A 12,747-nucleotide genomic window follows, 5' to 3' on the forward strand; every position below is an offset into this window, starting at 1 on the left:
AAGTGTATAGGAACAACTCTGGAGATTTTCATAAAATCATACACATTTGAGCAGGAGAAAGACAAGTCTAGCCATCCCCTCGTAAGCAGAAGGGCTATTCCCTACACTGTATTTTCCCATATTGTGTCAAATCTATTTTTAAATTATTCCAGCAGTGGAACTTCCATACTTCACTTGGGTGAATGAGTCAGGTGATTATATATATTATAAACCACAAATTATTTTTTTTAAAAGGAAACTGAGCAAGCAGAAAAGATCAACATTAGCTTGGCATTTTTCCTGTACGATCTGCTTTCTCTAATGGACCGTGGATTTGTGTTTAACCTCATCAGACATTACTGTAATCAGGTACGCATCGTTCAGGACAGTATCTGAATAAAGTTTGATATTCTGTTCAGTTCTGTTTCTGACTCATTTTTCCATCAAGGGACTGGCATTAGTAATAGTGCCCAAAAGGCAGGATACATTCCTTGCTTAATGGAGCCTGGGAATAGGCAGTGAATGCTGTCCGCAACCATGTGGATCCCAGGGGATCTGCAAAAAGTGGGAGCCCCTCCCTGCTGTTTCCTGAGCTTCCCTCCCCATTAGCAGTAGCCACTTAGTGGACATACTGTTTTTAGGCCCCCCTACCATTCCCACGATCTGTATCTCTGCCAATGGCACTCAGTGCACAAAGTGGAATACCTCTATGAGCAGTATTATCTTTTTTCATAATTTATTAGTGGAAAAGTCTCTGTATTTGGAGGCTAGCTTGCTGTATAGAACAAACACCCCCTTCTTCTAGGCATACACCCCAACCTTGTGAAGTCACAACTGTACAGTGTTTGAACAGAGGAGCTTGGAGGAGTAAGTGGGAGAAAATGTTTGTGCTGACCCTGCTCCTCCTCTGACATACACTGGCTACATTTCGCAGATTTTTCATGCCTCTGCTTCCCTCTGGACCATGCCACATGGTCTTAGATTAAAAAAAATCCATCTTGAGCTCTAACCTCTTGTGTTCTTTGCAAATATCTTTGCTTCAAAATCCTCCTAGAAAATCCTAGTATAAAAATGCATGACGTCTCCATTATTTTCATACAAGTTATTTGGTGTTTCTCTATTTTTTTCTAAGCATTTTGATCTTGTGATCCCGATAACCTATTTCCATGTTTACTAAAAGAAGGCCAAATTCTCCCACTGGACACATGCACAACTTCCATTGAAGTTCACAAGTGTTTTGCCACAGTTTCTGCTGTAGCATTACACTTGTGAAGGGATCTGGCAGCACTCTTGGAGCCGTATGGTGCATAGTGGAGGAGCAGATTCCTTTGTTTAGTTTGTCACAGGCACAACAGATTTTTAAAAAAGTTAATATTAGTATGCACAAAGGGGGGTGGTGTGGGTGGGTGGGTGGGGGGGGTCCTTCAGAATTACTTTCCAGACAAGCTTGCTAAGGCAATTGCATTTTTTCTGGAAGGAAAGAATAACTGATCCTTTCTTGGGAGGTCAGCCAAGTACAAAAACACCCCCACTAAACAGAGAATGCCTAATGGGGATGGAGTCTTGTTAAACACAAGAATCCAGTGAGCTTTTTACTGTCTGTTACTCTGCTCAGTTACTTTTATTAAATTGGCTGATTCTGTTTTAGGAAGAGGATATTTCTCTGTGTACAGCTAAATTACCCATGCTTGTCACATGATATTTCTGTTTGTTTTTTCTAGCTGTCAAACAAGCTCAATACCCTCCCCACCCTAATTTCTATGAGGCTGGAGTTCCTAAGGATTCTCTGCAGCCATGAACATTACCTCAATCTGAATCTCTTCTTCATGACTTCAGTGTCTGCACCAGCATCCCCCTCTCCCTCTCTGTCATCACAGGTAGGCCATATCACATGTCTGCCATATCACATGTCTGACATCCTGATATGAAGTACGTATGTGGAGAACTGATGGTCTTTCCACTGCTGCTGTATTCAGCTACTTAAGTCAGGATTTATCAGTCTATAATCATCAAGAGTTGCAAGCTCCCTTTTGTAGAAAAGGGGCAGAAAAGACTAATATCAGCAAGGTATTACTATGAAGCTGAATTACACAAGTTCATACATATCATGCCATGCAAACGTGGGGGAAATGTTTGTGGGAATTTTCAGTAGGCACGGCTAGAAACACCTATTGAAAAAAGCTATGCATGCACAATGACTGTGCTTGTGAAGATGCATCATACGGTACTATCAGATATATGGCAACATCTGTTTGTAAGGGTCATAGCATGTGGAAATATGTGGCAGACTTTGCATTCTGAGTTTTTGCACACGTTCTCACTGGTCATCTTAAGTGTACAGGCAAGTCAATATTCATTAAGGCAATGGTTTTATTTAAGGTCCTTTCTGACCATTAAACTAAATCTTGAGGCTCCGAGAGTCAGGATTTCCCAGTGTTGTTGCTAAAGGCTGATTCTTGACACCAAACAGTTGGAAATGAGATTCCACTACTAAAAATACCAAGGAACTCTGCATAGCTATCAAAACCAGATACTGCAAAGCAGAGCCTGGCAGCTACCACTTAGAATCAATCTTCTCCTTAGGCAATATCATCAACTCTTTCCTCCCTTAGGAGTCACCCACAAAGTACAACCTACTCGAGCCACTGGGCTTTTTGCTGCTTTTGCATGATTTGCTACAGTTGCTGGCCACCAGTTTAGTAACTCTGCTCTGTCTACAGCATAGTTGCTAACTTTAGTGAGATTTTGTTACCATGGGGATAAATCTTGTGGAATTTTTGTTGAGAGCTCATATATGAAATTCATTTAAATGGATGCTCCATGCCCCGTATTACTGCAAACAAACAGCTACGTCTGCATCTATATGGCAGTTGAGATAGGACCACTCTGTAGGGGTTTCTTCCAAATTCAAGCCTGCACTATCCCAAAGTTTGGGGGGGGGGTGTTCAGAAGTGGGGTTTTGATTCAGCCCATTATGGAGCTAGGGGTCAACCACAAAGTTGGGATCTGGTTTTTATATGTTTATTTTCTGCTAATATTCAAGCAAATTAGTTTTGGCAGAAATATTTTCAAGTGAATATTGAAGAATATTAATGAAAAGCAAATTGTAAAGCTAAGTATTTGCACTGGAAACAGATTCTAAGAGTTATGCTCACCCAGTCAGGAACAGAAACGTACCAAGTGACCTCTGGCTCAGATCCATGGTTACAGCTGAGGAGCTGATAGCACAAACTCAGCGGCAACTCTGCTGATCCTGGTGTGGCTGTGCATCAGTCCCAGCCATATGTTATAGCAAATCGAAGGCTGCTCTAAATTACACTGGCTGCCAGTGACCCCAGACACTGCCAGGATATAGAAAAAACATGTTCAGATCTCCTTCTTGCTGGCCATATTTCTGTACCTGCCATGGGATATCGGGGTGGGGTGCACGTGGCAAAGAAGCCACTACGCAGGCTCTGCACTGGGATGATCTTCCCATGGTTGGCTATGCCAGCTTTAGGGCTGCTTTGTGTCAGCAGAATGGTACAGACTCTACAGAGAAATCTGAACACAAGGTTGATTCTGGCTTTGTGTCCTATTCAAACTAACAAACACAGCTTGTTTGCATATCAAACACTCGTACCGAATTGCTCATACATAATTAACACAGAGGGTTAATCATAGAAAATATTCACTGAATAATTCCTCAAAACGGATTTGAGAAAATTGTAAACAGACAACTGCAAACAGTAAAAGAGGCTAAATTCATTGAAGAAATTACTCTGTTATAATTGCACGCTCTGCTCTAGCTTTGCATAGCTCTATATATGCATGGGAAAATTTTGCTTCAGAGAGATTTTGCTCAATTTGATTGAAAAGCTTGACATTTTTATTATACATTTCAATATTTCCCTCAGATGATTACCTTGTTCCCATGTTGTATTCAGTCGTTTACAGTAGAACAGGCTGTTAGCTGTATTTTCAGTGAGTGGCACTATTGTGTGTTTAAATGAGTTGTATTTTCTTTGATCATCCATTAAAACACCTAGTATACTTTTGCAGAATTCAAGTTCCTGCTCTAGTTTCCAGGATCAGAAAATTGCCAGCATGTTTGACCTTTCGGCAGATTATCGTCAGCAGCACTTTCTGGCTGGATTGCTTTTCTCTGAATTGGCAGCTGCACTGGATACGGAGGCAGAAGGGTAAGTTTCTCAGTTTTTAAGAGGATTTTTTCTGATGGCCCTGTGATCAGTACCCAGTACAGTCATGTGAGAGATGTGGGTTTGATTTTTAGGTCCAGCCTCTTGCTTTCCATTATGAAGATGCTACAAAGGCAGTATGGTCAGCATAGCAAGAGAGAAAACCACTTATTGCTGCCTCTGCCTTTGGAGTAGAATTGATAGCGTTTCACTGGCCTTGTGTACCCTGGAGAATGTTGGTATGTTACCTTCCATGTGCATGCTTGTAACAAACCACATGTTAACCTCCATGTGTATGCCTGTAACAAACATCCACTGCAGAATTGCTTCCATGGAGCCCAGGCAACCACCCCACCATTTGGAGTAGACTTATTTTGAACAAGATGAACTATCAAGGAGTCTAGGAGGGCAGCTGCGGTGATATAAAGCTATAGGAAAAATAGGGGCTAATGTATGATACAAGAAGCATATGGGGCAACTTCTTGAAGAGGGAAAAAAGTTCTTTTGGAAAGGATAATCTCTCTTAAAGATAACATATCTTTATGCAGAGTGTGATGAACACTAGACCTACAACATCTTGGAATGAATCAGTTAAGTACAGTGCTTACTGTTTCAGTCAAATAAACGTAGTACTTTCACCTGTGGATAATTACTTTGTAATAAGGCAATAGTACGATTGCTTTGTAGGCAAAATCTTCTCCCCCAGTGAATGCATGTGTATTATTTACATGTGATAGTGCTAAGTAAATATGGTGCAAAATGTCAGTGGGAATTTCACTTACTCTTAGCAAGGTGAAGGTCTTGAAAACACTGCTGCCTTCAATCATGCTGAAGGATATGGTTAGACAATTGCCATACTTGACCATTGCAAGGGTGTGACATGTTTCTTTAAATCTGTTTCTCCACCCTGTTGAAATTGCCTGGGACAGTTTTCCCTACTTTTCAGGTGTGAAGTCTGTCATCTGGATCAGGATTTATGTAGGGAATGCAGACAGAGATGTTACTCTCTGGTTATAGCAAAGGAATTATCCACAGAATATTTATGAACTTCCTTCGCCTCAATCATCTCTCATAGCCTCTTTGATCCATATAACCTGCATGTGTCTCAGTAACAGAGCTAGTCCTTTTTTGTGCTGACAGAATCAGTAAAGTGCAGAGGAAAGCGATCAGTGCTGTGCACAGCCTGCTGAGTTCCCATGACCTAGACCAGCGCTGCTTAAAACCAGAGGTGAAGGTCAAAATTGCTGCTCTTTACCTCCCTTTGGTTGGGATCATTTTGGATGCACTGCCACAGCTGTATGACTTTACAGGTAAGACCTTCTTTTCTTCCCTTATTTGACCTCTCCAAGTGACTTCATGAAGTGAGCTGACAAAATGTAAAAGAGATTGTCTTAACTACTCCAAACATGCTTGCGAGTGCAAATGTTTCTTTAATTAAAAGTAAGCTGGATTTTCAAGTACAGAAAAATGTTTATTCAAATACTATAACTTAGAAACTGTACAGAAATAATAAGGTGAGCAAATGATAGAGCAGTGCTTGATTTATACATAATGCTATATCACTGTATAATTAATAACTATTCTGATAGACATATAACATATAACATATAAACATGGTCCTTGCCGTGGAAGGGTTACACTCTAATATTAAGATAGAAATGGGTGTAACAAACAATAGCAAGGAGAATAAGGGTAACAATATTATGTTGTTGCATTATTTAGCTAGTGCGCATCTATATGAGTTGGATTCCGTTAGATTTCTATGCTGTTTGTTTAATTAGGAAGTATTAACAGGTTTACAAATTGACTTGCTCATTTTATGTACTCATTTTTCTATTATTTGATAGTACAGTTATCATGGTGCTGTAGTTAAAAGGAGCATTTGTAGGCAAATGTGACTAGCAGGTTCAAGAGTCTAGAATAGAATTTTTATCCTAAATCATGAAACTACAAATACCGTTCTATATCTTTAATCCTGTTAAAAAATAATTCTCTACCCTGTCTGATCCTGCCATATTTGACTTCAATGAGTTCTTATGCATTTGTTGCAGGCAGCAGTTTGCCATTTTTTTTCCCAGAGAAACCAGCTATTTATGTTCTATTGAAAGGACAGTGCTGTGCTACTTGCAAAACGACCATTTGTTTTCATGAAAAATTTCAAGGCAGCAAAGGAAAACATATAGCTGTTTCGAGAAATACAATTTTTTTACCAGTTATGAAAACTTTTTGTACATGTCTGGAATAAAACAATAATATCTGGAACTTCTGTTACCACCTGCCACCCAAGAGTGTTGAAACACTTGACACACACTGGTTAAACCATACCATACTCTGTTAATCTAGGTTTTATCCCTATCTAGTAGATGAGAAGACTTAGGCATAGCAAGGATAAGGCCTAAACATTCAAATGTGTCCAGTAGCTTGGGGTGCCTCTGTTTGGGGGTGTCTAAATTGAGATGCCATGGGCTTAGTTTTCAGAGGTACTGAGCACATTGAAATCAGTTGGAGTTGCTTAGCACCTCTAAAAACCCAACCTTTGGTGTCTCAAGTTGATCACTGAGTATTAGAGGACCTTGTAAAAATTAGTTTAAATAACTTATTTGCTCAAGGTAACTCAGAAAGCCTGTGGAAAAACTGGGAACAGAAGTGAGGAGTCTTGAATCTTAAGCCTGTTTTTTAACCAGTAGGCGACACCTCCTCTGTCAGTAGTTGCCAGATTTGTACTGTATTGTGTTGTATGTGCGAGACGGGCAGTCGACAGGCAAGGATGGCAAATGTGGGTAGCCCAATGTGCAGCCAAGCCCAGGATGGAGTAATGTCTAAGGTATTGTATGTGTATTTCTGTGAGAAATCTGCCACCCAAGCTCAGCTTTGGTGATAATGCTTAGTAATGTAATGTCATTGACCCTGGCATTGGTGATTTAATCCAAGCAGTGCAAAGCACTGGTTTGACACTGTAGTTCAGAGCCATCCTGAGATCCTTTAGTGGCTTTGCCTCTGAAGCATAAATCAACTTTACCAGACAGCAGGAGTGGGTTAAAACAGATCCTTCTATCCTTGTGCTTATTTGTATAACCTGGCAGTCTGCTGGTAGTTGCAAACTGTCCAGCTAATCCTAGATAATAATGTTGGATTATGCTGGCAGAGTCAATGGGGCATTTCAAATGTAGTTTCAGAAGCCCGCAGTGGGAAAGGTCGTACAGGGAGTCCAGATGAAGACCAAGAATCTACAAACCCAATCAATCAGTCTGTTGCCTGGGCCATTGCGGGGAATCAGTTCAACCTCCTAAGGACTTCAAGTGCACTTCTGTCTTCACTGGTATGTCTGCATTGCTTTGCCAGGCTTTCTTTCTGGCAGTATTATTTTATTATCCTCTCTCTGAGGTTACCCTAAACCTTCAGAGTACTAGAGAGACAGGCTCCCTGCTTTCAATTCCAGTGCTTAGCCTGGAACAGCTGGGAACAGCCACTACAAGGAAAGACCAGCTTTGCCCCCATATCTATGGGCTCGAGGGAGAACAATCAATAGCCCTGTGGAAATGGAACATGTGGAGTTTGGTCAGCACTTAGGAGCTGTGAGAGGCTTGATTATTCTTAGTGAGGGTGGGATCTTTGGAGATTTTAACTCTAGCAAGTTTCTACTGTGCGCGTACAATGTGCCATTTTTCAAAGGCTTATAAAAGTTGGCCAGATTTGGGTGGATTTTGACAGGGATGGCAAAAGTCATACGCTGCAGTCCTGCCAAATGTCAAGTCCCTGCTCCAAATCATGTGGGGAATAGAGCATTTCAAAGGGAAGGTTGCCAGAATTTTTTCAGATAGGTAAAAGAATTTATTTTCCCCTGGCCTCATGCTTGGAATTGGCTGAACCATTTCGGCTGGAAAATAATAATAATAAATAAATAAATATAAATATTAAAAAGCCTGAATCAGACACCCATCAGTCCAAACGGTTAAAGTTTGCCTAAGTTAAAAACAACTGAAAACAGGCCTTGTAAAGGAAAATGTCAGACAATTAGCCCTACCTATGATAAAGCTTTCTGTTACATGCTTTATGCATTTGTACAGGTTTACCTTTTGTTGCCGTTTAGTGTTGGTCTCACTTTTGTAAGCCTGCATAAACAAAAAATGGTTTCTGTTTGCATTCAAATGTTCCTAAATCCTTTTAGTATCAAAATAGCAACCTTTTATACATCCATGTAGGGCAATATTTTAAAAAATAATCATTCAAGTAACTGCCACAAAATATGTGCACACTCACAAAAGGGTCATTACACCTATAAATTGGTAACTGTGTGCCTAGTACACACTTAAATAGTTAAAAGTGTATTCTTGTGTGCTCAGTTACCCTGACTGCAATCATTCCTTTATACAGGCATGGAAATATTTTTTGGGCACAACTTGGTGTAATTGCTTTTAAAATGTGGCCTATAATTTATGGCCCAGATTTCCAAAATTGCATGGATGTATCTGTGTGCGCTAATGACCACTGAGATGTGTGTATCTGTATAAATACGTTACATTACAAAAACAGTAGGAAACACAACAGGAAAGTCCTTAACAATTAGAGAATTCTGTCTCTACACTACATGCTAACAAATCTGATGTAGAGATAACTACCAACCAGTGCTCCTTTCTCTCTCTCTCTCTCTTTTTTTTTTTTTTTTTTTTACACACATGCACTTCCTGTCTACACAGCCTCAGCTGTATATTATAAATATTGGAATATATGGAATTGGAATAAATATATGAATATGGAATAGATGAAGCACTCTCAGCATGAACTATGGTTTTGATACAAAACTCCACCAGCATTTAAATAATATTACTGAACCAGTATGACTTTTCTCTTTTTTCTCCCTCCATGGAACACGTTTTTTATCTGTTTCTAGCCCTACAAACAGTACAACATATTAAGTCCTGATACTACTCGCAACCTTTTGATCTGTTTCCTCTGGATCATGAAAAATGCTGAACAGAGTCTTATTCGGAAGTGGATTGCAGACCTTCCATCCATGCAACTGAACAGAATTTTAGATCTTCTTTTCATTTGCGTTTCATGCTTTGAGTACAAGGTAAATGGAACTTTTCACTAATGCTTTGTCACAATTTTTTAACAAACTCTAGTGCAATCCTTCCCTGGCAACCCATAATTCTGTGACTGGAAGAGGTTAAACTGGCTCTCTTGTCACCTGATCCTCACCGTTGTTAGGGATGAGCAAACTGATTCACATAAAATAATTGACCCAAGCTTTTGAACAAAACTCAAATTAAACTTTTTATGAGATCCTATAAAGTTGTTTTAAATTATTTATTGATTTCCTTTTTGTGTGGCTCTGAGCATCTTACTTCTGAATAGAAGCCGGAGAGCCAACAGTTGTGCAAATGGGTCTGTTTTACCAACATTTCTCTGCTGAGACATTCGGACATAAGGAGCCAGGCTTTTGAATATATCTATCTAAAGTAAACCTACAATCTTTGGAGTTTCACTCATCATACATTTTTACATATTTCTACAGTCCAGTTCCTTTCCTCTTTCCCTCCGGAACATAAATTGCCCATGGGAAGGTGGGTTGGGGTAGCTTCTTTCCACGCACTCTTTCTTCTACCCTTTATAGCAAGCCATGAGATGGAAGAATGGTCTTGTGGTTCAGGCATGGGTCTGAAAGTCAAGGCTCTTATCTAAGCCACAGATTGCCTGTCTGAATCTGGTCAAGTAGTTTTTGTAATGAGCCTGTTTCTTCATATGTAAAATTGGAATAATACTACCAACCCACTTCACAAGGGAGTTGTGAGACTAAATACATTAATGCACACAAAGCCCATTGCATAGAAGATGCTACAAAGTACAAACTATAACGGTAGCATAATGACAGTGGGGCCTTTTGAAATATTGGAGCATCTTAAACAATCTATCCAATTCCACCTTTCTCCTTACTTCCAGCTATCCCTGTGTGCTTAGAAACAGTACACCCACTACCCCTTTGACAGTGTGCATGTTGCTATTGTACTTTGATTGTGTGTGCCCTGTGCCCCTTTGATAGTGTTCAGTGCCCTCGGCCTGATCTGGAGACTGTAGCTACAGCTTTGGAAGAACGCTTTGGACTAAGAGTTAATTTGACTAAATGTACTTTAAGAGGGGAGCTTAGAAATTGATCACTGAAACTTTGCTTTCTCATGTATGTCCAGGGCAAACAAAGCTCTGACAAAGTCAGCACCCAAGTGCTTCAGAAATCAAGAGATGTAAAAGCCAGGCTAGAAGAGGCTTTACTGAGAGGCGAAGGAGCCAGGGGTGAAATGATGAAACGCTGCAGGACACCAGCTGGTACTTCCCTCCCGCAACCCCCTCTAATTTTTAATTTAATTTTTATCAAAAGACTTCAAGTGTGCTGTGGATATAAATGTTCTTCCCTTTGTGTCTTTGGAAGGCAATAAAAGCTGCAAATGTATTTCTCTCCTTTTCCTGCCCTTGCAGACTTTTCTATGCTTTGCTGTGGATAAAAATGTTTTTAGCTTTCAACATGTATAATATGTGAGCTCTTCTTATGCTAGAAATATGCAGTCAACATATCTCAAAAAATCACATGTAATGTTTCTTTGATTCTGTTTTAAGTTATGCATAGTCTATTAATAAAAGGTGAGATGCTGTCAGTTGCCTTAGGCCCAAAAATATATGGAGAGACATTTTATGCATTTGGAGACTGAGTTTCAGCCAGACCTCAGTCCACCCTCTAGTTTTGTGGACATACGATTCATGTTTGTTGCCTCTCAGTGCCTTTATATGTGATGCACTCCATCTATAAATTTAAAAAATGATTCTTCTAACTGCTAGAACTCCAAATCCAACTGGGAGGGGTAGGGATGGGGGGAAGGTTCTGAGAGTCAAGCTGGGATATGTTGATTTGTGCATCATTGCCAGTAAATATATTTTTTTGTCTGTAATGAGGATCCACTTAAAAATTCTGTGGATGATGCCCAAGTCAGAATAGATCCTAACTCACTCTCCCATAGTTGTATTGGCTCTGCAGAGCTAACAGGGATGAAAAAATAGTTAAAATATAGAACTATGCAGGTGGGGATGTTAAATAGAGGGATGCTGGCTCCATGGTACATTCACCCCACCTCCAAATCTTATGACCTCTTTGCCATGAGGATAGTATTCCTTATGGATGTGTGGATCAGAGGGGTGGGTGGAGCCAGAGAGCAGCTGTTTTCTGAGAGTTGGGAGTTGTTGTTGTTCCAAGCAACATTAATTTCTACTGGGCCTCCCCTGCATCTGCTACTGTGCTGTCACATGGGGAGGCTGTCAGAAGAGAGGAGGACTACCTGGGTAAGTCTGTGAGGCCACTGGGCCTTCATGAGTGTACTGAGATTGGTATCTCTGTGGGTCTAGGGGTTGCACTCCCTACCTGATCCATACAGAGCAAATCCTGCCCCTCAGATGGATTGATGAGGAGCATGAGTTGAAACTCACATTTCCTGCCCCTTATATGGGTTTACATGGCCCTTTATTTTATCAGAATTGAAAGCAGATAGGATCTAGAAAATGTAAGAAGAGCAGATCTGTAAGGACATTCCTTTTTATATAGTTGCTTTTCTGACCATATCTTTCTTGTAGGAGCACAAGGAAAAAAGTGTGTGTGCTTCCACAAGTAGTCTTTATGCACAGTGATGTCATTATATTAGTGCCCTCATACCAGGAAGAAACATGACAGTGGTTTCGAAAATATTAAAAATAAACAAGTTGCTTACACAGAGAGGCAGTCATTTCCATTCAAAATGGATTTTTAATTTTCTTTTAATTTTAATTGTATGCATGTGTAACAAACATAAAAGTCTAAACCCAGATTTTTAAAAATGATTGACAATGTGCATTTACTAGCATCCAGGAGACTTAAAGCTGGGAGATTTGAAAACTGTCTGACTGTTGCAGAAATGTAGATCCTCCTGTACGATTTGATATCAAAATCCAGATCACTCCGCTGTGCTTTAATCTTGCTGACATATGTTGCACTCTTAGGGAATGACAGATTCCCAGGGTTAAATGAAAACCTGCGTTGGAGAAAAGAGCAGACTCAATGGCGGCAGGCAAACGAGAGGCTAGATAAGTAAGTCATTTAATAAATTTATATCTCTTTTACCAGAGCTAAGCTTATTTTTCCCAGGATGATTTTATTACAAAATCCGCAGCTTCAGTCCAGCCCCAGTCTTCAGAGGGGAAAAGAAATCAAAAGTGATTACCTAGCACACTGGTTTTCAACTGTGGTCTATGGGCCCCCGGGGGTCTGCAGACTATGTCTAAGGGATCCACGAAAGGTTGTTGTTACTATAGAACAGTGGTTTTCAACCTGTGGCCTGGGGTCCTGTGGGGGTCTGCAGACTATGTCTAAGATTTCTAAAGGGCTCCACACCTCCATTCGAAATTTTTTAGAGATCTGCAAATGAAAAAAGGTTGAAAACCACTGATCTAGCACAAGGATGCTGGATGTTGCTATTACACAATAAGGAGATTGTAAATGCTTGAATGAGATGTTACCCTGTTATCTTGTGTTCATTAACTGCATGAGTGACACTGGGTCACTGATGCATAT

General features: G+C 40.2%; 1 protein-coding gene across 2 annotated transcripts in view; it reads left to right on the plus strand.

The window, feature by feature from the left end:
- The window catches only part of DOCK8 (dedicator of cytokinesis 8), a 134,401-nt gene that overhangs the window by 91,334 nt on the left and 30,320 nt on the right, over positions 1 to 12,747 (plus strand). For both annotated transcript variants that reach the window (XM_043515041.1, XM_043515042.1), the window contains 8 exons: positions 235 to 348; positions 1,701 to 1,856; positions 4,021 to 4,160; positions 5,298 to 5,467; positions 7,328 to 7,476; positions 9,049 to 9,231; positions 10,346 to 10,481; positions 12,177 to 12,264. In XM_043515041.1, coding sequence (XP_043370976.1) covers positions 235 to 348; positions 1,701 to 1,856; positions 4,021 to 4,160; positions 5,298 to 5,467; positions 7,328 to 7,476; positions 9,049 to 9,231; positions 10,346 to 10,481; positions 12,177 to 12,264 — 1,136 coding nt within the window. The remainder of the gene's footprint in view (positions 1 to 234; positions 349 to 1,700; positions 1,857 to 4,020; positions 4,161 to 5,297; positions 5,468 to 7,327; positions 7,477 to 9,048; positions 9,232 to 10,345; positions 10,482 to 12,176; positions 12,265 to 12,747) is intronic.

This window comes from Dermochelys coriacea, chromosome 5 (genome assembly GCF_009764565.3).
Source record: "Dermochelys coriacea isolate rDerCor1 chromosome 5, rDerCor1.pri.v4, whole genome shotgun sequence".
Taxonomy (NCBI): domain Eukaryota; kingdom Metazoa; phylum Chordata; order Testudines; family Dermochelyidae; genus Dermochelys; species Dermochelys coriacea.